This window comes from Chionomys nivalis, chromosome 9 (assembly GCF_950005125.1).
Source record: "Chionomys nivalis chromosome 9, mChiNiv1.1, whole genome shotgun sequence".
NCBI lineage: Eukaryota > Metazoa > Chordata > Mammalia > Rodentia > Cricetidae > Chionomys > Chionomys nivalis.
This window is the reverse complement of record NC_080094.1, coordinates 3,425,899-3,453,210: the sequence shown is the minus strand read 5'-3', so window position 1 is coordinate 3,453,210 and position 27,312 is coordinate 3,425,899. Positions and strand designations below refer to the sequence as shown.

Genomic DNA, 27,312 nt, shown 5'->3' with positions numbered 1-27,312 from the left:
CAGGGTCAGGCGGTGGAGGATGCCATGGTCCCCATCCGGAGGACAAGCCATGATGACTAAGGGGTTAGTACCTGCTTAGCGCTCACTGTGTGCGGAATGCATAGTGTGCCCTGTGCCACCTTTAGAAGAACACAGGACCATCTGAGCCCTTTGTGTGGAGGCCAAGGGCTCCTCCTGCAGTAACAACAAGAAGCAGACGTTTTACGCTATCGAGTTCTTTGACACCTTTTGTTGTTGTTGTTGTTACAGACAAAATCTACCACATTCACATAAGGCTGGAGTTTTTATTATTTCTTTTCCTGATGTGATAAAAAGTGAACTTTAAAAAATATTTATTTTTTGGGCCAGGGTCTCAAATATTGCAGATTGGCCTTGAACTCATTACATAGTAGAGGATTCCCTCGAATTTCTCATCTTGTCTCTAACTCTGGAGGGCCGGGATTATGACATACACAACCATACTTGCTTTACGTGGTACTGGGGATCAAACCCAGGGCTTTGTGCATGCTAGGCAAGTGTGGGACTAGTTGGGCCACCCCCCATCCTTTAAAATATTTCTCTAATGAAAAGTTCTTCTTTTAATCTCCCAGGTTTAAAACATCTTAAACCGTTGAAGTGTAAATATTGGGGCATTTGTGTGGGTTGTAATGGGCGTTGAGCTCAGGGAAGCTGGCCCTGGAGGAGGATATTATGGCCATGTTTTATGGGTGAGGAAATCAAAGAGCAGAGAGATCCTTTACATAAAGTCATAGCTGAGAAGAGTGGGCCTGACAGGGGCAGGTGGGCGCTGATGCTTTTTAGTCTTTGTGGCTTTCAAGGAGACCTAAGAATGGCCAGCACCTCCAGCACAGAACAACTACCTCAACTGGAAGGGCGGGCCAGAGTCAGTGCCTCTGGGTAGAGTCGGGATTCTGCCTGTCAGTTGCATAAGATCCAGGAAACATTTAGGAGCCGCAGACCACACTGTGAATACCAAGTATCTGACAACCCGCTGCACAGTTGCCTGCCATTGAGTTTGTCACCCTCCTGGCTTCTGAGTCCTTCCAAGTCCCAGGCTACTTTGTACCCTGAGTAGCTATGATCATTAGTATTATATTTCTCCAAGTTCCTCTGATTTCTTTTTCTTCCTGTGCCACAGTTAAGACTTGAATGTTTCATGAGTTCTGGGTTTTCTTGCATTTTTCATCACCCTCTGATGGAGGGTGGCTCTGTGTGGTCCGGTGAAAGGGAGCTGGCTTTTGATCACCTCCTCCCACCGCTGGGTTTCTGATGACTCTGCTAAGCGTCCTCCAGCCAGGGGAGCAGTGGGCACTAATCAAGCCCTCTCTTACCTCGGCAGCCTCTGGATTATGAAACTCAAGCAGCTCACAGCCTCGGCATTGTTGTGGAGAATCAGGAGCCGCTCTTTTCTTGTGAGGAGGGCCAGGCACAGCCTTCGACAAAGGCCATGGCCAGCACCACTGTGAGCGTGCAGGTGGTGGACACCAATGACCCACCAGCCTTTCACCCCAGGAGCTTCATCGTCAGCGAGGAGGATGGAGCCGGGCCGGGCATCCAGCTGGGAGATTTTAAAGCTACAGACCCGGACAGAGTCGCCAGCCAGATAAGGTGGGCACAGAGAAGCAGGCAGCAAGGCTGGTTGCAGGGTGAGGACTGTTGGCCACCTGGCTGTTGGAGAACGTTCCTGAGACTGTTTCAGTCCCAGGAGTAAAAATGTAAAGCTACCTGGTAAACTGGTTGGACTAACCCAGTTAGCACCCTCACCCTGTAGCACCCTCTTGGAGTCCCCCCACTTATCCCCTCCTTGATCCTTTAGAGTCTTTTTTTTGTACAAAAATGCTTTGTAACACGTTTCTATGTCTCTTTTTACCAGATATCCTATCTCTCTTGCTTCTGGATAAATACTCTTAATAATATTTATTGTTTTAAATGAAATACTTTAGTCAAATCTTTTTAATGAGGTATATATGTGTACCACTATAAGAGTTCAGTCCATGGCACTGAATACATTCATACACCACCTAGAATCTGTGTACCCAGTAAAGCCAGCTCCCCTGGTCCCTTCCAAGTCCCCTTCCCCAGATCTCCTCCCCCAAGCCCCTCCCCTCAACCTATTTTCCAGTCCATTTCCTCACTTCCTTTATCCAGTCCTGGCAGCCACCACTCTCCTGTCGGTCTCCATGTCTTGACCACGCCAGTGATGGAACCCTACAGTGTGACCTCAGACCCTGCTTAGTCAAGGTATCGTTTGTGTCTTCTATGCCAGGGTAGAGGTGGCATTCACAGACCACAGTTAGTGTTTTCTCTTTCTAATGTCCTTCGGTTGAAATTAGTTATTTTTCATGCCCAAATTTGCTTTTGGTCTTAGATGATCTATGGATGAACTCTTGAGTTTCTACTCCTGGCTTGTGAATACCATAAAACTACAGGGACTTCTAGAACCTTCCCTAATTGTTAAGGTTGTGCATGAGGAAAGAGTCTCTTTAAAATCTATGACCCACTGACTATCCACGAGGGATCACAGTGGGCCCTGCTGAAAGCATTTTCCCAGATGAGGAAGACGAAACCCGTGGAGAAGCTGCCCTTCTCTGGCCCTTTCTCTGCCGAGCTTCATGCTCCTGGCTTGAGTACAGGAATCCCTTACTGTGGTTCCTCTAGAGGCACAGTGGTTGGCAACCTGACGTGGTTCCAATGGATGCCATCTGATGCCAGTCACTCTCAGAAACCCTGAAGTGTCCTGCCAAGCTCTTAAAATGGCTCCAGGTTCACAAGCTATAGGTAGGAAGATGATCTTCAAGTGAGAGAGTCCTTTAGGATCTGCTACAAGAGGGTCAAGACCCACAATTCCGAGGCACACTGTGTTGAGTGGGAAGCTGCCATCTTCTGATACCCATAGACTGGTCTGCTCCTGCACCAAGTGTTTCCCCAAGGCAGGCTGAGTTATGCTCAGGCCGCACAGGCTGAGGGCACTTATGCTAGCGTTTAATTGTGCCTTGCTTACTGTTCAGAGGTTCCGTCCATTATCATCATGACAGGAAGTATGATGGCAGGATGGTGCTGGTCAAGTAGCTAACCATTCTACCTCTGGATCCATAGGCACTGGAAGAGAGAGAACCTCTAGGCCTGTCTGCGCTTCTGAAGCCTCAACATCCACTCCCAGCAACACACTTCCTCCACCAAAGCCACCCCTCCTGATCCTTTCAAATAGTGACACTCCCTGGTGTCCAAGCACTCAAACCTATGACCCTAAGGAGGCCATTTGTATTCAGATCACCACAGGAGTTCTGTGATATATTTTGATTTGTCATTAAAAAGATATTTTGAGGCATGGTCTTGAACCCTCTATATAGCTAAAGATGGCCTTGAACTCATGACCTCCTGACTCCACATCCCAAGTGCTCAGATGACAAGTATGCACCACCCTGGCCATGACTTGTCTTTTGGTAAAGTTTTCTAAATTTAAAAGTTGTGTCTGTGTTCCTTCTACAAGATACAAACTGGTTCACGATCCAGCAGATTGGGTGACCGTGGATGAAGAAACAGGAGCGGTCACCACCAAGCGGCAAATAGACCGGGAGTCCCCTCACGTGAATGGCAGCTTTTACACAATCCTTGTCCATGCGGTTGACAGTGGTGAGTACTGAGGCAAAGCTGGAACAGTGGTGACTCAGGCCTCTAAGGGAGGCCATTTTCAGCATCACTGAGGAAATTATAAAATAAACCTTGTTTTCACTTTGCCTTGATGCTGGAGATTATTTTTGATAATAACTCCTGAAATGGTAAGCTAGGGACCAATTCTGCTGAAAGAGGGGCAGTATTCACTCAGCAGAGACAATTAAACCGGCGAGGAAGCTACCATCAGGCCCGCCATTTTCATCTGTTCAAAAGCTAACGCAGTAGCGCTTTGTCAAGCCCAACGACGTGTGATAAATATTTAGCAGCTTCCTGTACCTGGGATGGCTCATAAGCCACAGCAAATGCGACTGAGCAGGATGCATTTGTCATAAACCAGGACGAGTGGTTTTAAAAACACGTCTTAGGCCTGGAGGGATGGCTCAGCCATTAAAGGCTAGGCTCACAACCAAAAATATAAAAACACGTCTTAGCGCATTTCTCCAGATTCCCACAAGGCTGCATCTGAGAACATTTTCAAGTAGCATTAAGAATTGTACCTAAAGACATCTGTGGATGAAAGCCCAGGCTCCAAGGACCATGGGCCTGCCCAACACACTTGCATGATTATCTGTCAGTGAAGCAAGACCTTAGTTGATGTTCAGGGAAGAGAAGCGGGCCAACCCGAACTCTCGGGTGTGACGATTCGGTTGGGGATGGTTGCTTGATGGCCATGACTTGTTTTTAATTTTAATTTTAGTGCTAATTTTCATCAGAAAAAATGATTTTTAAATCATCATAAATTTATACCATTCCTCCCTCCCTTGTGCTCCCCAGCCCTTGTGATTTCTATCAGAATAACTCAGAGATCATGTGTTGAAGTATAGAGATCAATGAGTGTGTTCTAGAGAGAAGTAGGGGAGGGGCCTCAAGGGATGAGAGTGGACAGAAGCCATAGGGCCCATTGAGGAGGAAATCATATCTATGGGGTGAGGAGAGTGGCCAGTGGTCAGAGAGGTCACCACTAACATCCACTTTTAAGTGGGCTTCATGCTATTCCTAAAGTCTCTAAAATAGACACTTTCCTGAGGGATGTTCTCTCCCCGGTGATTGGCAGGCTCTTTACCAGATTTGTAATATGATCTGTAGTAGATTATTACCAGGTAGTCATAGTCTTTCAGACAGTTCTGGTTGGTTGCCGTGTCTTCACCTGGGGTCAGAGTCCAGAGTTTCGGTACCCAGTTTTGTCAGCTGCTGAATTATGAGGGAAGAGCCACCCTCAGTGACACCCAAGCCTGCCAATACCTGACCAGTCAGTCACCGAGCAGATTCACAGGGGTTTCAGCATCCCAGCACCCTTTACCAGCTTCCCCAGTACAACACCTTATAAGGCTGTGTGGTCCACCATCACAGGCAGGAACTGCACCGACCCCATCTTTCCTGGGGATCCCACATACTACCCTTTTACAGACACTCGCTTTTCATGTAACATGACTGACAGGATATGCTAGTATGTGCTACCTCATCTACAAATGACTCAAGATAACGACAAGGGTTTGGTTGCTTTTCCTGGATAGTCTGACTTTTCATATAGACGAGAAACAGACTGAGCACAGACCTGGGCGGTTCCTGACATGGGAAGAGAAATGGCCAGATGTTTCAGTGGGTGAATTCGTCCTTGTCACACCTGAGCATGGTCATTTACCAGGCCTGTGTGCGCAAGGAGGGCTCTCTGAATGGATGGACCAGGCCCAGAAGGCCCTCCTACCTGCTCCCTCTCAGAAAACAAATGAGACGGGGGGGGGGGGGGGGCTGGAAGAGCAGTGGGGGGGGGAGCAGTCGTCCCAGTGCAGGTGTGAGAAGTGGGGTGGAGAGTGGTCTGTCTCACAGGAAGTGCACCCCTGTCTTCACAGTCAAGTCGTGATGGGGTGATGGGTGGGAGAACCCCTGCTTTCCTGCTCCTGGGCAAACTGGCCCTCTTCTGCCGTTTCTGTGAAGGATTTGTAGGGCAGAGACTGGCTACAGCTTTTTCCTGGCAAATCAGGTTCCTGTCCAACTTCCCGGGTCGCAGTTCAAATAGAGAGGGAGGCAGAGGAAGGAGGATGCAGCACAGGCCTCTTCCCCACAGGAGGACAGGCAGAAGCAGGGATGCCAGGCCAGCCTGCCTTTGTTTGCTCCATGGCTCAAAGCTGGGTTAAAAGGTGGTTCTGTTTCTCCCAGTTAAGATACTGCTGGGTTTCATCTGCTTGATTGATTTTCTCTTAAGTGATTCATTTATTTATTCATTTAGTCACAATTTTATTATTTCTTTGAGAATTCCATATTTTGATCAATCATATATGCTCACCTCCATCAACTCCTCTCAGATGCCATCTCCTCCCCTACACACCCGACCGCGTTCTCTTCTTATATTTTAAAAACCCATCGGGAACAGTTTGTGCTGCCCGTGTGTGTCTGTGTGTATATTCGTCGTGTGTGTCTGTGTGTCTGTTCACTGGAGGGTGACTGACCAACCAGGGCCACACCCTGACTGAAAACGGACTGGCTCTCCAGAGAGCTAGCGATTGTTGCAAGCCCTCCTGGTTCAGGAGCTGTTGACGCTGCTGGTTTTTGCGACTTCATTTTAATTCTCTTGCTCCTGTGTTTTAACCTCCTCTCTTATCCTGGGTTGCCCTCCCTTCCAAGGCCTCCCACCGCTGACTGGCACAGGGACCCTGATGCTTTTCCTGTCTGACATCAATGACAACGCTCCGACTCTCCAGTCTCATTCTCGACACTTGGAGATCTGCGAGTCCGCCGGGAACCAGCCCCTGCTCTTAGAGGCCGAGGATGCGGATCTGGACCCCTACTCTGACCCCTTTACTTTTGACTTGGATTCTGCCCAGAGAGATGTAGATGGTACTTGGATGCTGAGGACGAAGCAGGGTGAAGGTTTGTACGGGTTAGGAGCTAACACAGATGGCAACAAGTGATTTAGGGTGGGAACATTGGGGCACACAGTCTCAGGTGACCCTTGGAGAACCTAAAGATCAGAGTGTGCTGTGTGGGAGGCCAGCCAGGATTACTTACCAAGTCTCAGAAAGGATTCTGGGCACAAGGACTGGGGTGAGCTTGTCTGGATGGAGTATTGCATGCTTGCTGTTACTCATGGCTTTCCTGACTCCATGGAAAATGACTGTCTGTGCCCTGCTGTCCTCCAATTCTCATCTCGGTCCTTGTCCTCGTAGAGAACAGCAGCCGTGACTGTAACAGCGTGCATGATTGCTGTGAGTCCTAGAACTTGGGACAATGTAAAGGAATCTCTATTTGCCCTGGGTAGAGAGGCTGACAGACCAAAGAGAGAACGCCATCCCAGTTCAGCTTGGAGAGCTGAGGTTTTATAGGGGTAAGGATGAGTCAGAGGCAGCTAGTTTTTCATCAGGGCATCTCTAGGCAACCGAGAGGCAGTTGTGCCTGATGTACAACTCCCAGTCAACCTTGCATCTCTTACACAGCCTGCCAGTCCCCAAGATAACATAGTGGGGCAGGAATCTCAGGTACGGGTCTGGCGACCCCTTCATCACCATAGACAGACCACTGCTCTGGCCCACTTTATCCCATTGCCAGGGCCAAGGTCTAAAGTCCCTGGTGGGTCACTGCACTCTGTGCACTCTCTGTTTCCTGATGCCCATGAGTGTATTATGTCTGGAGGACCTGTCTCCACTGCAGTTGTTCACCTGAGCGCGACCATGGTAGGGTGTGAACTTGCGGTTGCCATCAGAAGTGAAACTAGTCTTGGGATTTCTCCTCTAATGTTGCCTATGGCTCCTTTTGCCAGCAGCAATAATGGGTAGCTACAAGGATGGAGGCCTTGCTCTCCACTGCTATGGACAGAAATTCCCTTCTCCCCTAGGGACCTTCATTTATGCAAACCCAGGATTCTTCACCTTACCACTGAAAACACTTTCAGGGTGAGCCAGACTGAAAGGCAGCTGGAGTTTATTACAATTTGGAGAGAAATAGACTCATGGGCGAGTATAAGATATACCCAAGTAGTGGGTATGGGTTTCTGAAGGAAGAGTCCCAGTTAAGTGCATTTATATGGGTGTAGGCAGGATCCTGTGGTTGCAGGAGGATCCTGTGTGTGTAGACAGGGTCCTGTGTGTATAAGCAGGGTCCTGTGTGTGTAGACAGGGTCCTGTGTGTGTAAGCAGGGTCCTGTGTGTGTAAGCAGGGTCCTGTGGGTTGGATGGGTGGATTCCTGTGTGTAGCAAGGGTCCTGTGTGTTTAGCGAGGATCCTGTAGGTGTAAGCAGGATCCTGTAGGTGTAAGCAGGATCCTGTGGTTATAAGCAGTATCTATGGGTATAGGCAGGGCCCTTGAGTTAGGTGGGATCTTATGTGTGTAGCAAAGGTCCTGTGTATGTAGCAAGGATCCTGTAGGTATAGGCAGGATCCTGTGGATGTAGGCAGGGTCCTGTGGGTATGAGTAGGAGGTCCTGTGAGTGTCAGATCCTATAGCTTTTCTAAGTTGCTTATTCAGATAACCCAATTTACAATAAGGTTTAAAGGTTACAGACTTCTGTCAATAAAGCTGCAAAGTAGAGTTACAAGGAATGGTTTTTTTTTTTTTTTTGTTTTTTTTTTTTTTTTTTTTTTTTTTTTTTTTTTTTTTTTGTGCTAAAACCTCAAGGCTGTGGATCATTTGGGCCCTAATCTAACACAGCTTATCTGTCATCCTCATTTGGGGGTCTTTAGGAAGACACCCCATCTGTAGGCAATTTGACTTTATCAATGGAATCTGACAGAAAAGGCCACCCAGATCCTGGGACAAAGGGCCTTTTTTCTTTCCTATGTGCTCTCTGATTTTGGATTTTCTATCTTGTCCCATTTCCATGCAGAGTCTTGGTCCTGGGGGGAAGCAAGGAGATGCACATGAGCCAATGAGCCTATTCATGTCTTCCTTCCTTTGCAGGCCGCTCTGCTGAGCTTGTGATGCTGAGAAGCCTCCCGCCTGGGGATTACTTGGTGCCTCTATTCATAGGAGACAGACAGGGCCTCACGCAGAGGCAGACGGTCCACGTGAGGGTCTGCTCCTGTCCTAGTGGATCCAAGTGCGAGACTCTCTCCAACACGGGGCTTCTGCTGTGGGCCCTGTCCCCTATCTGTGCAGCTCTCCTGGCTCTGGCAGGTCAGTGCCTCCTGGGAGCTCAGGGCCTCTCACTGACGGACGGACAGCGGGACAGGCTCTGCGTGGGTGGAAGGAGGATGAACTCTGGGTTTGTTCAGGTTGAAGGTTGCCAGACACACTAATTGGCTGGAATTCAGTTTCCATCAGCAGGCAATTATGTAAACAATGGAATCCACAGAGGAACATGGGTCCAAGGGTGAGCATATGTTTGTAGTAACCATGGTTACAGAGGTACACAGGTGTCTAGGTTCCTGGGTTTGACTAAGGTTAATAAGGGCACTAGTTATTCCAAAAAAAAAAAAAAAAAAAAAGAGTATTTCTGGCCAGTTAATACTAAACAGTGAGCTCAGCACGAAGTGTTAGCATCTACCGCAGCCCCACACGCTGCTCAGCTTCTAAGATGATTTAGATGGAGCGTGACTCTGTCAGGTGGCTGCTGGGTGGATGTGAGCGGAACCTGGTTCCCTGAAGCCTCTGACAGGGGCGAGCTTGCTCCTTCCTGTTTTGCCACAGCCGCTCTGCTTTCCCTGCTGCGGTGCCGCTTTGAGTTTGGACCCAAGAGGCTCGGAGGCGTCATCCCAAGTGACAATGGCCACCAGACGCTGATTGTGTACAACGAGGAGAGCCAAACCCTCTCAGCCCAGGTAGGGACTGTGGAGCCGAGCGTTGCATGGCAGCGATTTCAACAGCAGAAATCCGTAGAGCACACGTTGCATAGATTAACTTACTTCATGTGTGTGTGTGAGCGCCTGCATGTATGTCTGCACACCAGGCATGTGTACTCCCTGCAGAGACCGGAAAAGAGTATCGGATCCCCTGGAACTGGAGTTATGAGTCGATGGTTTGGGGCCGCCGTGTGCATGCTGGGAACTGGACCTGGATCCTCTGACGAGCAGCCAGTGCTCTACACTGCTGAGTCATCTCTCAGGCCTTATTTCATTACACCTAATTCAAGCTTGAGTGACACACGAGAAAGCACTGGTTCCACAATTGCATGTCACAGCCAGACGCGTTTGTGTTTTCTACCAGTGATTCTCAACTAATGCTCAGTTCTTCCCGAGGGAACACTTGGCAATGCCTGGAGCTACTTTGGATGGTCGCAATTAGAAGATACTATGAGCCCTTAATGGCCTGTGGCCAGGGCTATAGTCAAATATCACCCAACGCAGAAGTATCTGGCCCAGTGTCCCCAGTGTTGACGTGAGAAACCAAGCTCAGGAGAAAACAATTCTGCCAGGTTGAGGATTTCTGGGTGGCATTGCTTTGCTCGCTGGTGAAATGTGAGCTAGCTTCTCTGTCTGGCACGGTCAGTCATCCTGTAACAGAACTACTGCTCCATCCTCCTGTAACACAGAGGGCGAGAAGACGTCCCCCTGGTTTTGCAGGGACAAGGTTCAACTCTCTTTCTGCCTTTACCTCTTACTAATTTGGTGTATTTGAGCTCATATTCCCATCTGTGGCCTGAAGGGATGGAGTCTGCTCCCCAGGTACTGAGTTGAAGGACAGTACTTAAGGAAGCGCCCAATACAACCACAATCTGCAGGGAGCCAGCACCAGTAATGCTGGATCTTCCCACCTGATGGTGCTGAAATGTGGCCTTGTGTTGTTGTCCTTGTAGCAGCTCGGGGATGATGAGCAATGGGATGATGGTATCATGAACTGTCCTGTCTCTCTTCACTGAGAACTAGGAATGGCTGAATAAGAAGCAGCAAAAATGTCAAAAGGAAATCCTGTCCTTTCGGGTCATTGGACATGCACTGTGTTACTTATTCTTTACTGACACTAAACGCTCAACAGAAAAGAACTTAAGGCAGGCTGTTGTTCGTTTGTGTAGTTTTTTCTTTTCTTGAGTCATGGTTCAGGAGACTTAACCCATCACAGTGAGGAACACAAGGTGGCTAGCAAGTGGGTCCTCGGTGACAGGAGCATACAGGAATGCCTTCTTCATGGTAAGAGAGCGCAGGCCAAAATCCACAATGATGCTATGGCCCTCAAAAGCCCACCCCAGTGACCCACCTGCTCCTGCTATGTCTTTCTCCCCAGAGATTCCATAAGTTTCCCCAAATAGTGCTGAGAAACCAGTGTTCTACACTAGCATCTTTAGTGCTCTGAGAGCTGAGACCCAACCAATCACATTGGTGAGCAGCGGTTAGGTTATTTTCCTGGCCCTGGGTTTTCATACATAAAGTAAGGTCAATGTTTTCACTCCCTCGCAGTTGATTGGACAATTTAATCAAAGTCATGCCCTCAGCAGAGCACTGACGGGCACTCGGTAAATTCTGGCAGCTGACCCCATTGGTTCATAACACCATTTCAGCATGCGTATGCCTGTTGGACTGTCCATCTCACCCGACCATGCCAGCCAATCCAGCCTCTACACCAGGGACATTCTATTCTTTGGGGAAAGACTCCATCTAAGATGCCACTCACCCACATTGCCACATTCTTCTGCTGAGATGATTGCTGGGGTCATGTGCCTGCCCATTTGTGGGGAGTCTGGTGGCCCCACTGAGGTACCCATCAACACTGAAGTTCTTGGGGTGAGTTTTGCTGAGTAAGGATAGGATGAGACCCCAGGGATCATTGCTGGTGCCTTAGGAGATGATGGTTTTGAGATCCGGGGTCTCATGGGATAATGTGACATAAACCGGCACAGTAGGAAGTTCACCCGCTTACCCAGCCACTGAGAACGGCAAACAGTAAAACATCCACTCCCCAGACACATCATCTGGAGATATGGAATAAAAGGCTCTTCCCCGGCAGCCCTGCTGTCCTGTGTTTTAGGTTGCAGGGTTCTTTGCTGATTTTTATGACTACCCTCTGACCACAGTTGTATTTCCTCCTCTGGTTTTCACAGATGCAGCCAACTGGGGGCGACCAGATGCCTGCTCTGTCCTTCAGTGCAGCTGCAGCCCATGCCAAGCCAGATGTGAAGGTAAAACTTCTCTGTACATGCTATCTGCTTTTGGTTCTGCAGGAGAAACACACTGGCTGCTTCTCCGGCCCACATGTCATGAAGTTTTGGGACAAGGAATTGGAGGGGGAAGGGTTTACTCACCATTCAGTTCAGTGCAGTTTAGAGCTGCATACAAGCCCGCCCTAGCTTCCTTTATCTAAGCAGCAGGTGCCGCCAATTCTGAAAGTTTCAACTGACTCTGGGCTGTGGAATTTAAGGGAGGACCAGGGCCTCTGCTTACCCTGTTCATCAGCCCTCCTAGTCAGGGCGGTCTGACTTGTAACCATAATTACAACCTTGGTTTCTGGAAAGACATTGCTTTCTCTTTCATTCTTTAGTCTGGAAGTTTCTGAGGTTAGGGCATTATCTAGGTGTGCCTAAACCTGCGGTGTGCACTGTGCATGTGTAGTTCCACTGAGTTCACACTAGAACTACAGCAGGGAGGGGGGAATATGTGTGTATTAGTTGCTTTTCTGTGATAAGATGCCATGAGCAAAGTCAACTCACAGAAGGAAGAGTTCAGTTTGGCTTAAGGTCCCAGAAGGAGAGTCCATCATGGCACGGAGGAATGGTAGTGCTGAGAGCTGAGAGATCACACATTGATCATACACAGGAAGCAGAGAGGCATCTGAAAGTGGGGTGAGGATATAAACTCTTGAAGCCCAACCCCAGTGACACACTTCTTCCTGCAAAGCTCCTTCCTGAAGGTGCCATAACCTCCCCGAAACAGCAGCAGTGGGTGAAATCTATGGAGAGCGTTTTCATTTAAACCACCAAAGTACTGGTCCCTACTTTACAGGGGAGAAAACTGAGGCCCTTGGGTTGCAAATTTTTGGTGTCCCTGGGTTCCCTTCCCAGGGTCCTGCACACAATAAGCACATTTATAATGATGGTTAGATCAGCTTCTGTGCCCACGTTCTCAGAGCTAAGGAGCCACTTGGGACTGTTTGCTAGAGTGGTTCTTTGACTTCTGTGGCAGAGGAGATATCATCAAGTCAATGTCAAGATTCACACAAATTTCCTTTATGGTGTGTGTGTGTGTGTGTGTGTGTGTGTGTGATATGTGTCTGTGTGCTTGAGGGTGCACATGTGTACACTGTGGTTGGAGGCCAGAGGTCAACCTCAGGTGTCCTTCCTTAGGATCCATCTCATATTTGTTTGTTTGTTGAGTCAGGGTCTCTCTCTGGGGCTGGAGCCTCATTTAGGCTAAACTGGCCGGATGGCAAGCCTAAGGGATCCTCTGCTTTCCGCCTACCTCCCCAGGGCTGGGAGCCAGACAGACACCACGACTTCCAGCTTTCTAACTAATGCCAGTGCTCGGGATTGAACTCAGGCCCTCACGCTTGTGCATTCCACTGAGGTATTTCTCCAGCCCACCAGCTTGATCTTCTTTGATATTTTGCTTTCTTGTTGATTGGAAAGTTTAAGTTAAAATACAGAGATTGTCTTAGTTAGTTAGATTTTTATTCCCATGAAGAGACACCATGACCATGGCAACTTATAAGGAAAACATTTCATTGGATCTGACTGACGGGTGCGGAGATTTAGTCCATTATGGTCATGGCGGCAAGTGGGCGGTGCTGGAGAAACAGCTGAGAGTTATGCAACGCCTGCAGGCAGCAGGAAGAGAGACACTGGGCCTGGCTTGAGCATCTGAAACCCCACCCCCCCACACCCCAGTGACACACTTCCTCCAACAAGGCTACACCTCCTAATAGTGCCACTCCCTATGAACCTATGGGGGCTGTTCTCATTCAAACCACCGCAGAGATCATCACCTCTATCAGATCTTTTAAATCCGGACTGATCCATTTGTCACTGTCCTTCCTAGACCAACTCCATGTGCTCACTGATTTTAGGGACTTGTGTCAACTACAGATGCTCTGGACTCCTTGTCTCACCCCTTAGGCTTCTCAGAGCTGTTGTGATTTTGCCCTTCTTCCCCTACTCCTGTTCCTGCTCTGTTTCCTTGCCTCTGAGGACCTGAGCGAGGAGAGTAGTTGGTTGGCTCCCTGCTGGGAAGAGATGATCTTCTTGGAGAAAACCAGAATTTCTCCCAGGACCTTGGTGGGATCCTGCCATGGACAAAGTGTCTTTTGCTCTCGGGAATCCGTCGAGTTACAGATGGTTGCTCTTGGCTGCAGTCACCTCCCCAGTGACAGGCAGATAGTTCCTTTGAGAGAGAGAGAGAGAGATCCCTTTGAGAAGATTCATAGAGAGTTTACAGCAAACACACATAATGAAAATCCACAGGTGGAGTGCCTTCTGAAAACCGTGCATCCCAACATTTTTCTATCAGTTATCATTGCTTGTGTTGGTGGCTCTTGTTTGAGGGGATGGAGGTATTTCAGCTGGCAAATTGTACAAGTTTAGGACTTGAGATCAAGCCCCAGGATCCACATAAAACAAACAAACTTGGTGGCCACTTGTCACCCCATATGCTGGGAAGGCATTTACCCATGATAACCCCCCCCCTCACACACACACACATGTTGTTTGATAGTCCTTATCAAAGATGACACATTTCAGACCTTCCACAAACAGAAGCATTTTCTAGCGTCCGTCTGAGGGCACCAGAGCTCAGTCTCTAAGTTAAAGCATGTGTATGAGCCTGCGCTGCTGGCAAACAGGACCTTGTTTCCCACCCTACAGTGTCTGTATTTACCCTGCATGCCAGCTACAGATTTACAGCCTTGCTTGGCAAAGTGATTTTTATAGAATAGGTTTAAAGCCAAAAGAAGCTATAAGGTGAGGGTACCTGTGACTCTCCCAGGTCCCCCAGAGAATGACTCATATGTCCACAGCACATGCCAGAGCCAATTAGCTAATTGCGCTCTCTCAACTTGAGTCTGGGGTACCCATCTCATTTGGACCTCACCAGTTACTATTTTAATAAAAGTTTACTTTCTTGGCTTATGAGGGAGAGGTATTTAAGGCATGAAGATCCAGGCCTCTTTGAAGGAGGAAGCCTTCTAAGACAGAACTCACGATGTGTGCAGGATCATACTGTTGCCTAGGCTGCACCTGAGCATAAAGGATGTTGTTCTTTGTACAGAATCCCCCAGTGAGGGTCCGGGCATTGAAGTCACACTGGCCTAGTCCTGCAAGGCTGGTATTGTAGACACGGAGCCTGTTCAGTGCCCAGCGCAGGGCCTGTGCGGGAGTCACACTTGGAGACCCATGCTGCTACCAACTACTCAGTCCTCAGTTTTTAACCAAAGGACCTTGCTATTTCTCTGTTCACCCAGACCCTTCATGCTGCACGGCCAGTCCTGCATTCTAGGGATTGAGTAGGTGACCATTCACATGTTGAGGTAATGGCCATGACCCAGTGTGCCTCACTAGGTGTCTGAGAACGCAAGGTCAGGGGTGACAGCCTCATGCCCCATTGCTACACAGCGTGTAAGCCTTTGTGAGTGTCCCCGTGTGGACTCTACAGTGAGTGTCCCCGTGTGGACTCTACAGTGAGTGTCCCCGTGTGTGGACTCTCTGCTCTGAGTGTCCCCGTGTGGGCTCTACAGTGAGTGTCCCCGTGTGGACTCTACAGTGAGTGTCCCCGTGTGGACTTTCTGCTCTGAGTGTCCCCGTGTGTGGGCTCTACAGTGAGTGTCCCCATGTGTGGACTCTCTACAGTGAGTGTCCCCATGTGTGGACTCTACAGTGAGTGTCCCCATGTGTGGACTCTACAGTGAGTGTCCCCGTGTGGACTCTACAGTGAGTGTCCCCGTGTGGACTCTACAGTGAGTGTCCCCGTGTGGGCTCTACAGTGAGTGTCCCCGTGTGGGCTCTACAGTGAGTGTCCCCGTGTGGGCTCTACAGTGAGTGTCCCCGTGTGTGGGCTCTCTACAGTGAGTGTCCCCATGTGTGGGCTCTCTACAGTGAGTGTCCCCGTGTGGGCTCTACAGTGAGTGTCCCCGTGTGGGCTCTACAGTGAGTGTCCCCGTGTGGACTCTACAGTGAGTGTCCCCATGTGTGGGCTCTCTGCTCTGAGTGTCCCCGTGTGGGCTCTACAGTGAGTGTCCCCGTGTGGACTCTACAGTGAGTGTCCCCGTGTGGACTCTACAGTGAGTGTCCCTGTGTGTGGACTCTACAGTGAGTGTCCCCATGTGTGGGCTCTCTGCTCTGAGTGTCCCCGTGTGGGCTCTACAGTGAGTGTCCCCATGTGTGGACTCTACAGTGAGTGTCCCCATGTGTGGGCTCTCTACAGTGAGTGTCCCCATGTGGGCTCTCTGTGGTGAGTGTCCCCACGAGGACTGTCAGCTGTGAGTGTCCCCGTGTGGACTCTCTACAGTGGATGTCTGCACTGCAGTCCATAGGATTCTCCCCTTTAGCAGAGAAGTGAGGATCATCTCAAGGACTCCCAGTCTTGCATTTAGCACTGTCTCTGGTTTATGTGAAATCAACAAAAGTTCATTATTCTCAAGAAGCATGAGAAACCAATCTTCCACCCCGGTAAGTATAGCCGTGCATGGTGCCATGAACATTACCTTGTACAAAACTACTAAAATATAGGTGGTTTTGGGAGAGAAGAGTGGGTTCAAAATATAGTCAACACCCAACATACCTAGAATAGAATATGGAACATGGACCAGAAGTGGTTGACACAGGATGAAGGTGATGGCTCAGTCTTTAGGTGCCCAGGCAAGCATGAAGGTCTGAGTGTGTGTGGGGGAGAGTGGGGATAGGCACATCCTGAGGCACACAGCCTGTTGTCCTAGCCAAACTGATGAGTTTAAGGTTTACTGAGGGACTGTGTATCAAAAAATAAACATTGAGTCCAGGGAGATGGCTCAGCAGAGAAAAGTGATTGCTGCCCAAAGCTAATGACTGCAGTTACATCCCAGGAATCCATAGTAAATGGTAGGAGAGAATCAGATCCTGCAAGTTGTCCTCTGACCTCCATACACACTCTGTGGCCTAGACAGAACAATACTCACACAAAAGCTTGTATGCATGTGTGCGCACATGCACACACACACACTCACACACACACACAGAGGAAAATTTGAAGATTAAAAAAAATATAGAATGGCTCCAAACAATTGACACTAACTTCAAGCTTCCATGCATGCATGCACATACATGCATGTACCAGAGACATGTATGTACCAGAGACATGCCTTCATTCACATACCCAAAACACACAATTAAACCACAAGTTTCTAAGGATGGGAAGGCCCACAGGCATCAGTGCCTGCAAATTCATTTTGGCTGCTGCATTGCTGCATGCTTGCTCCAGCAGAAGTGTATCTGCGCTTGTCTTTGCACTGACAGGTGTTTTGAGACCTCGAGCTGCTGGAGATGGAGTAGATGGGAGAGACCACCCGATCTATTCCTGCTCTGAGCCCCTGTGGTAGCAGATTCCTTCTTTCCCACTGAAATCCACCAAGCATCCATTCTTAATAAGACAGTTAAGTGGATGCTTTAAAGCCTTTCCGTGATGGGGTATCGACATAACTCACACTTATTGACCAGAGGGATGGATTCAAATAATGATTCTCTTGAATCATACCAAAGAAATGTGGGTGCTGGGGTGAAGTTGCAGAAGTATACTTCCTAATACGCAATTCTTCTCTCATTGGAAATTGCCTTTTGAACATCAAGAAATGTTTGATATGTTCATGGAATCATCCCAACTATCATCAGTATTTAAACAGCTTTGGTCATCCTCGGAAAATTCTCTTTGATTCATTAGACATGGAAAAAAAATCCTAATTCAAGTTTCATGAAAGCCAGTTGGTGTGGCATCCTAGATAGGGTTCAAAATGGTGAGGATCACCTTCTGTTATAATGCAAAAGTAACCTTATAGAGCACAACTGAAATGATCTACAAACACCTGAGATGAAATTAAACTCCTTTTGTTGAAGTGTTGAGCAGTCACAGGCCTAGAGACATGGTCCATGGCCAGTGGCTAAGAGCAGAGAGGTGCCGAGTCAGGAGAGGGCACTGTCCTGGCTGCAGGGGACTCTCCTGTAGCATGGTGTTAGGATGCTAAGCGACTCAAGGCAAAACTAGCATGAGTCTTCTTTAAGAAGAAGCCACACTGACTTCTGACTGGATTAGAAAAGACATATGATAACCTGTGGTTCTATGTTATACAAAACCTGCATTCCTCCCCTTCTTTGAGTGTGTGTGTGTGTGTGCATGTGCACACGTGCTCTGGTATGCACATGCCTGTGGACATCTGTTGATGTCCAGAATCAACCTCTATCACTTTTCCGCCTAACTCTTAAGGCTGGGTCTTTCTGTCAACCCAGAGCTCACTGGCCTAGCTATCCTTGCTAGTCCCCTTGCTCTGGGGATGCCCTGTCTCTGCCCTTTGAAGCTATAAGTATGGGCAGACTGCCGTCCACACACAGAATTCACACAAGTTCTGGAGATTTGAACTCTCATTGCTTCCTTGCTTGGCAAGTGCTTTAACCCCTGAGCCTTCCCTCCAGCCCCAGAGCTTGAGTCTGAAGGAGTCTCCTCAGAGAAGCACGTGGGGGTAAACTGAGGACACTAAGCAATGGTGCCATTCCAATCAAGTGCTCCCAGCCCTGGGAACAGGCAGGCAGTGTACCCAGGACTGTGGGGGGCAGCCCATGTTTTGTCTCTGTTGTTGGATGTGTTTAGTTCGATCAGTCTTGGTGCGGCGAGCATGCTACTAGCTGCTGTGTATGCTCATCTGTAAGGGTCTGTGTACTGAGACAGGTCTGTCCAGGTTTTGTGTATGTATCTGTGTGTGTATATACATGTATATATATGTCATCAAGGATATGTAAAATTGGCCTGGGCATTATCATCTTTATGTATGTCATTTGGGATTGGGTGTCTCAAAGCTCAAGATGGTCATAGGTCAACTTAGCCACAGCATGCCACAAGTCCTTTATAGGCACGAGCCAGCAGGCCACTTCCAGTTTACAACCCCAGTGGCTTGCCCTTGCCCTGTGACATCCTCCATCTCCTGGCCTCTGCCCTGTCCTTCCCCTCCTCAGTGCTGCTTGCCGGGGTCCCCTGCCTCACCTCCGTGAGGACCCATCAACATCCCTCCTGCCTTGGGGCCTTTACTGCCCTTCCACCCAGAAATGCCTGCCCTGCGGTGCTTCCATTCCCCCCTCACATTTCTCCTTGCCCTAAGAAGTCTCCCTGGCTCTGGCTAGGTGAAGGGCCCTCTTCTCCCCTCTGTCATCCATGATTCTTCGCGTTTCTGCCACTCTCAGGTAACTAGCCTAGCACATGCGTGGTCTGAACAGGGCGTAAGTGTGTTTGACAGCCAGGCTCCCAGCACCTGGCTGGCCTCCATGCGGCTTCTGGCACATGGTCAACCTGCTCCCTCCCTCTGGTCACTTCCTCTGTGGCAACCCTGAGAGGTCAGATGGGTGCATCAACACAGGGAACGCCTGTGTTCCCACCTTAGAGAGTGACCTGGGCTGGTCATGGGCAAGGCTAAGGGGTAAATTATAAACAAGGATTGGGGAGCACACAAAGGTCCTCAAGGAATGGGGTTTGTAGAGGAGACCTTAATGCTGCTAACAGGTGGATTCCAGTCACTTTTCCTGTGAACGTGTTTCTACCCAGCAATGCTGCTTGCAGGACCTCCCTCCTCCCAGCACACAGGGAAGTGTAAGTCCCTTGTCTTTGGCCTGGTTCTCCCTCGGTGTTGAACCTGTGCTAAGGGCAGGGCATTGGTGCAGGGAGCTGTGTGGCCAGTCGCTCCTCAGGCTAGAGGCTTCTGGTTCATTTTGCAGGTCTATCTGGATCGCTTGGTGCCCAGATGCCCCCTGCCCCTGATGGAGGGAAGGGTGATAGAGACCTGGAATCAGGTAGGTTCTTTTTGTCTTTGCACTGGCTGTAATCCCTCCTCTTTCCTACCTTGCTCCAAGTCCGACTGGGGATGTTCTCTCCTAAACCACTGTAAGAGTCAACAAAGACTGCTGTAGCACAATGGTGTCATAGCCTGGTGGCTTAAACCACAGAAGTTTATTGCAAGCTTCATCGGAACCTCACATCCAAGGTGCTGGGACTCTTGTCTTGTGAACCCTAATGGTGCTATGGACCTGGGATGTTCAACAGAGCCTCTGGGCTTAGCTTATGAGATCTTGTCTTGTGAACCCTCATGATACCCCTGGCATCTCCATCTATGGTGCCAGAGTGGACAAGGGACAGGGCTGCAGGGCACCGTGACCCTGGACGGTGTTTAGATATAGGGGCTCTGCCAGGGTCTCCCAGTGTTGGGGCCTTTGCACTTCACCAGGTAAGTTTTAGATCTCTGTAGCTGCCATAGACTTTCTGCCTGTGAGATCTGCCATGTGGACAATGCCTGGTAGCTGCTGGAATACACCATAAGCAGATCCACCAGGCTCCTGAGAGGGGAGACTTTGTGTCCAGATCTGGGCTCCAAGACCTGTTCTCAGGCCCTGATCACTGGGAGGAATATTCTTGAGGAGCCGTTTTCTACACCCTCTTACATCCATTCCTCTCCCTCCCTCCCTCTCTCCCTCTCTCTCTTTCTGTCTCTATCTCTGTCTCCTTCCCTTCCCCTCCTTCCTTCCTTGCTCTACCCTCTTTTTTGCCCCCTCCCCTCTCTTCAGACTAGAACTTCTATGATGGAATCCTATACCCTCAAAGAGTGCCAGATTTCCATCTCTGGTAAAATACCTGACAGAGAAAAACTCTGAGGAGAGGAAGGGCTTTTATTTTTCTCTGCTTCAGAGGCTTCAGCCCGTGTTGGCTGCCTCCCTTACTGTGAGCCTGTGGTTTGAACATCACAACAGTGGGGACACATTGGCACAGCAAAGCTGACCAACTCAAGGCTGCTGTGAGTGGTACAGAATAACAGAGAGAGGCCAGGGCAAGAGAGAGCCTACGATGACACAGCCCCAGGGGCCCACTTCCTCCAACCAGACCCTACCTTCCATCATTCCAATCACTTCCCTTTGGTAAGGGTGGAGTTTTCAGGATCCAGTCACAGCTCAGTAGTCCCACCCCTGAACTTCATTTACTTCAGTAGACTTTTGAGTCCAAGAGGAATAATCAATGAAAGACAGATTTGTCACCAAAGCTCCAGGAGGAAGGTGGGCCTAAAAACCAAGGCCCAGGGAAGCTACTCCACATGGCAGAGCTATGAAGGCAGAGCAGGGGCTAGACCACTGTATCATCCACCCATGTGGCAGAGCTATGAAGGCAGAGCTGGGGCTAGACCACTGTATCATCCACCCACGTGGCAGAGCTGTGAAGGCAGAGCAGGGGCTAGACCACTGTATCATCCACCCACGTGGCAGAGCTGTGAAGGCAGAGCTGGGGCTAGACCACTGAGTCATCCACGTTATAGAGCTGAGGCTTGGCACAGGCCATCAACTCTCTCACCTTGTTGAGCTATGAAGGCAGAGCTATATCTGGGCCATAGGCCACTGTCTCCTCCTGGTGACAGAGAGACAGGAATTGATTTGGGGATAGACTATAGGCCACAGAGTCCAGGCTAGCCCACCTGGCTATTGAGTGATATCAGCAAAGCCTGAACTTCCTATCCATGAAGGATGCCGGCCAGTTCTACCCCATGGCCAGAGACTGTGCTAGCACACACATCTCCTGGTGACCATGACATCAGTGCCCATTTTCATGTGTGCACACACCTAGCTGGGGTCATGTGGGCAGCTCAGACAGGGCACAGGTCTCATGTATGGAGGCAGGAGAAGGTTGAATTCCAGTAAAGAAGCTCCCTCCTCTTTGTACCAATGAGACAAGCAGCTTAGTGCACTACAACTTAAGCCCCGAGTTCCATGGTGTGAGAAGAAAAGAAAGAAAGAAAAAAAAAAAAATCAAACACCCAGATGAGAAGAGCGGTTCTTTCCCTCCCGAGCCTTCAGACTTAGTTGGTGGTTTGTGATGAATTATTGATCTTAAGGGACTCTGGAATTGCTGAATCAGGGTGCAGAACCCTGCTGCTTGGCCGCCAGCCTTGGGGGTTTGAAGTTGAATTCTTGAGGCACAGCCCCTGCTGCTGATTCTGTTTTGCTGTGTGCACACCAGGTTTGTCATGAATTATCTATTTAGCTTTGCCCAAAGGACATGACTGGACTCCTAACATCTGGGCCAGGTTTGGGCATTCACCTCTTAGCTATGAGAGAGTCCTTTCCTCACCACTACCCAGGCACGGAGTGGATGGCGGCAGGGTGGAGGCCACAACCCTCAAGTCACAGCGCTGGTGTGTGGGATCCACTCCTGTCTGTGGGCACCACATTCCATGCACAGCGGAGGCTGGGTTTCCACTCTCCTGTGAGACGGAGCTAGAGAGCATCTGGCTGACAGCAGAGTGCACCAAATGCACCAAATGATGCTGCTGTTAGGAGAACACGGGCATGGGGTCCTCAAGGCTCCACAGCTTCACCTGTCCAGGCTCTGAGCCTCTGTGCTCCAACTGCTTTTGTCCTCCACACAAGGTGTCAGGAGTCCCTTTAAAGATAACAACAGGTTAAGAAATCCCGCTAGATCCTTTCCCTCTATAACTGACGGAAGTGGCTCATTTCAGATAGCACCCTCCTAGAATCCAGTAAATAGATTGAAGCTCTTCTTACACCCCTGCATCCCTTCACCTCTTTGCTATCTAGCCATCCCTCTCTCTTTGCTTTCCATCCGTCTGTCCATCCATCCCTCCATCTGCCCATCCTTCCATGCATGTGTAATTCATAATACATGTATACACACATCTCTCCAGTCATATCACCATTTGTCTGTCCTTCCATCTTTACCTCTCTCCCTCCCTTCATCTCTCTATCACCCCTCTCTCTACTGTCCATCCACCTATAGCCCTAGGTGTCTGTCCACCTGCCCACACCTACCCAGTAAACACATATTAAGTGACTCAAGGAGAAAAAGCCAGGCAATGCTGCTAGAGGGACGTCTGGGCCCTGGAGCTTCCAGACAGGAGGTTGGCAGCCGAGACCCTCATTCATGGAGAAGAAGAGTAGAGGCCAGGAGGAGAGGAAGCCAGTGGCTCAACAAAGCTGAAACCCGAGGCAGGAAGGGTGGGGCTGTGCAGAGAGACATACAGATGGGGTAGGAAGATGCGTCTGATCAGGTGGGAGAGCTGCCTTGCTTGGGATTTGACTGTCCCTGGGGACTTAGAGCTGATATTGAGGAGACTTGAGGGAAATCCAGTTAGTCCAGGGAAATATGTCTGGTCTTATTTGGAGGGTGGGTGAGAGTATGGGGGTTGGAGAGACGCGGGGATGTGTGGAAAACGGGAGGAAGGAATTAGAGTAGCTGCCTCCTGTCAGCACAACAACATGAAGATTGTACTTCTTGCTCATATCACAGTTGAGCTACAAGGAAGGAAATTTCTGATGTGCCATGCCTTGTGCAAGCCCGTGGGAGGCCTGCCCCTTCCTGAATGGAGATGGGGGATTGGGTGGAGAGGGGGTACATGGGAGTCTAAAAAACGTTTTTAAGAAAAGGAAATTTCCAAACGGGATAAAGGGCCCGGCATCTCTGATCCGTGTGTGATCCTACCAATAGGAGGAACCCAAGACATGTGACCAGAAGAGAGGTAATGGGAGGTGACTGTTCCTGATGCCTATCATCCGTGGGTCATACTCAGTCACTGTGTCTACCTGGGAAAGCAAATGAAGTCCCTCAGGTGCCCAGTGTGAACGCAGTTGATTTAATCAGCTCCTAGTATTATCTGCTCTGGCGAATAGAGGGAGAAATGGGCAATAGGTAGTGGCCAAGGCATTGGAGAAGGGGGGACAGAGCCATTGTATGGAAGAATGGCAGGTGGGGACGCAGTGAACAATGCAAGAATTCCACACACTGTTGCATTGTTGGGGGTGGCATGGTGTGAGCCAAGCTAAAGCTTCACATGTTCAGGGCTCCACACAGCCTTCCCAGGAATGCCTCACCCATTCACTGTGATGCATCGTATGTTTTAACTAACTTTAGTTGTATTGTGAGCTAATCAACAGTATTCATGAAATTGTGGCATTCGCTAAAGTAGCTACATGCAGAGTAAAATGTGTCCCAGCATCTTCTAGGACCATCTGATATGGTCTGTCTGTTGACCAACTTCCTGTGAAGACCCAGCCAGAAAATACTTTAGGGCTTGCGGGTGGAGTCCAACATCTCCACTCTGCCACTGTATTGACTTGGGCGCTTGGTTTGTTGCACCAAAATCTTCATTTTCAACAGTGGTTGGGCTCAGTTTGTCCCCAGAATTGCCATGTGCCAGCTCCTGTGACATGATGTTGAGGAACTCCAGTGGAGAAGGTTGTTGGAAGGCAAGAGGAGGCACTCTTGGGGATGTTATTGTGACATCTGTGTGTTTGACTCTGTGGAGCTGCCCAGGGAAGGTGAGGTAGAGATTTTGGTCCTGGCTGTGATGACAGGGAGTTGTCCCAGACTGAGAGCCGAATCACCTGTTACCTTTGTTAGGGAGTGACTGATACCGTGGCTTGTGCATGTGGGGAAATCAAACACAGTGGGAGTGGACAGGATATTTATGGGAACACTGAGTGGATATCACTCTTCCATGGAGACAGTGAAGGGTGGGCAGAAAGGAAGGACATTTGTGAGTTAGGAAGGGTCCCCAAACACGAAACATGGTAGGTGTGAAAAGAGAGAGAACACTGACCCAAGTGAAGATCCAGAAGAGCTGTAAGTAGGAAGTGTCCTGGGCATGGGAGGTTGAGGACTGTGCCAAGGATGAGTGCCCAGGGAGCAGGAATGGGTGAGATGTCTCAGGGGTGGGGGTCACTATCAGAGTTGGAATGGTAATGAGGAAGGCAGTAGCTTCCCTTCAGCTTGGCCACCACAGCTGAGTCTGTAAGGCTGAGACTTTTCTCCCACCAGCATCCAGAGAATTTCCGCAAATCTATCTAGAGGATACTGGTGCTGTCTGGGAGCCCATACAGTGATTGTCTTCTTCTCTGCCTTCTCCACAGAAACTGCACGTTATTGATGTTCTGGATGGTGACACTGGCTACCCACCCCATGTCTACAGAGAGGAGGGAGAGTGTGACGGAGCTGAGACCCTCAGCTCTTTGACCTTCTCGGAGCAGGACCTCCCTCCTGAGTTGCTGGACTACTTGAATTTAAAATCTACTCCATCTGAAGCCATGTGTTCTGCATCAAGAGTTCCTTCCTAAAAGCATGTGGTGGGCATGACTTGGGAGGATGGCTACTCATTATGGACCCCTCCTTTTGTTCTTTATTCTTAATGGCTTCCTAGTTCACATGGTTAGTGTTGCCAACTTGACCATCACTTGGGAGCCATCTGGGGGATGTACCTCTGGCATGCCAGTGGGGGATGATCTTGTTTTCACTGAGATTGGAAGAGTTGTCCACTGTGGGTGACACCATTCCTTGGCTGGATTGTGGAGGAAGCAAGCTGAGCATCAGCATACATCACTCTGTGCTTCCTTATTGTGAATAGTCTTGTGACTGCCACCTTAACTTCTTGCCATGATGGGCTGTACCCTTGCACGGTGAGCCGGAATAAACCCCCTCCTTTAAGCTAGTTTTGTCAGAGTGTTTCATCACAGTAAGAGGGGAGGATGTAAGACACGGTCCTAGCTTGAGGCTCAGCCGTGAATCCCAACTCAGTGTCTGGAAGCAAAGCCAAATGGTGGGCTGCGTGCTTTATAAATTTAATTCGTCCCCTTTTCTTGAAAGGCGTAAATCAAATCATGTGTTCTTTGCTTCTGCTGGTGACCCACCTCTGATGGAGAGTGAAATTACAACCCATGGGTTACCTGGCTGTTTGCTGAGATTCTGGGGGGAGATGAAAATGGGTTTTTAAAAGATTATTTACGTTTCTGTGATTGTCATTCTGCTTCCTTTTAAGTGGAGAAAGCTAATAAACGAGAAGAGTTTTCTAGAGTGTATGTAATGAGTACTTTCGGTGATTTTGAAAAAGATAACAGTCCTTTCCATGCTTTGATTAGCCAGCTATGTCATTTTGAGAAAAATAATTAAGCTTAAAATCATATAAACAGAACGTGCTTTGAGAATCTGAGGCACACCATGATTTAACTTCCTCCTATTAGTATGGTAAAAGAATTTAGAAAACTTTGAAGGAATGGTTCTGGTTAGATTTCTGTTTAAACAGGACCATAACCTTTTACAGGATTTCGTTGTCTACTTAGTGCTCACGTAAATTGTATGGCAGAAGTGGGGTGGGGCGGGGTGGGAACAGTATTTTAAAACTATTCACAAGGACATGTGCCCTTTTCAAAGTCTGAGCAGGTGTAAATATTGACTCCACACAGCTATCCTCTAACCTAAACATATGTACGATAGCATGTGCACCCATGCACACACATCATGCATGCACACATACCTTTTTAAGCTGGGTGGTGGTGGCGCACGCCTTTAATCCCAGCACTCGGGGAGGCAGAGGCAGGCGGATCTCTGTGAGTTTGAGGCCAGCCTGGTTTAGAAGAGCTAGTTCCAGGACAGGAACCAAAAAGCTACGGAGAAACCCTGTCTTGAAAAATCCAAAAAAACAAAAACAAAAGCAAAAAAACAACCTTTTTAAAAGAAAAAAAATGGGGGGGGGGTCTGAGTTATGGGCTAGGGTTGGTAAATCGTCATTTGATATTTCTAGACCTAAGCCAAGAGAAAGAAAATGACCACCAAGGAGAATTTGGCCCCTTGTCTGTTCTTGTAAATAAAGGTTTATCGACACTCAGCCACACCTGTGGTGCCAGGCTGCTCTGGGCTCTGACAGCAAAGTTTCATAGATACCATAGACACATCCAAGGCCAGCAAATCCCAGTATGCAGCCCTGGCTTCCAGGCTCTTCTGAGGAAGCCGAGCTTAGTGTCTTCCCTTCAGCGTTCTTCCTGGAACTCCCAGCACACAGCAAACACTCTGATGCTTCGTGCTTTGTGCTAGGAACACGCCACCAGATGCTCCTGAGAGGTTTGAGTACGTGTGCCTCTGCGGCTGCTTCGTCTCATTTTCCCTGTGGTCTTGTAGTACACATTTGCAAATTCCTGCCTTGTAAGATGCTCTCCAGCACATTGTTTCCAAAAGTAATAAAATACTCATGCGATATTCATGAATGCAGATTCAGCAATTAACAAGGAGACAAAGCCTTACATTGTGTAGATATTTAATTAGACATTTGTTAACACTGGTCTTGCCAACATTTTTAGGTATTTGTAAGATAATTCCTCATAACCCCCATGCCACCAGCTCATAATGGCCATTTTCCCAGGCGCAGACCTTGGGGTTCTGACATCCAGCCCTGTTGGTGTCTTCACGGAAATTTCAGAAGTGTGCCTCAAGCCCAGCTCAGATGCCAGTTGGATACTGTCCTCTTCCTCTGCTGTTGTCTGCGGGAGACATTCCTGGATGCCATCTGGCTGGTTCTTCCCACAGGTTCATGTTCAAACACGAACAGAGGAGCCCTGGGCTCCATCCCCAGTGCCCCAAAGCAACCCCTAAAACAATGAAAGCTGCACCCTTGAGATGGTCCCTAGTGGTGGTGCCAACCGGGAGGTTTCGTTGAAAATCAGTCGCCTCCAGTGAAAATCCATCTCCTCGTTCAAAAAGCTCCTTGCTGGTAGCAGTGGAGTGTAAAATAAGGCAACAG

At 49.0% G+C, this 27,312-nt stretch overlaps 1 protein-coding gene across 1 annotated transcript in view; it reads left to right on the top strand.

Annotated features, from left to right (window-relative positions):
* The window catches only part of Cdh26 (cadherin 26), a 52,295-nt gene extending 26,796 nt beyond the window's left edge, over nucleotides 1-25,499 (top strand). Inside the window, exons 8-15 of the mRNA XM_057781047.1 lie at nucleotides 1,340-1,608; nucleotides 3,491-3,633; nucleotides 6,298-6,543; nucleotides 8,566-8,781; nucleotides 9,295-9,425; nucleotides 11,639-11,716; nucleotides 19,469-19,543; nucleotides 24,656-25,499. Of these exons, the coding sequence (XP_057637030.1) occupies nucleotides 1,340-1,608; nucleotides 3,491-3,633; nucleotides 6,298-6,543; nucleotides 8,566-8,781; nucleotides 9,295-9,425; nucleotides 11,639-11,716; nucleotides 19,469-19,543; nucleotides 24,656-24,859 (1,362 nt within the window). The 3' untranslated portion in view covers nucleotides 24,860-25,499. The remainder of the gene's footprint in view (nucleotides 1-1,339; nucleotides 1,609-3,490; nucleotides 3,634-6,297; nucleotides 6,544-8,565; nucleotides 8,782-9,294; nucleotides 9,426-11,638; nucleotides 11,717-19,468; nucleotides 19,544-24,655) is intronic.
* Nucleotides 25,500-27,312: the final 1,813 nt, after the last annotated feature.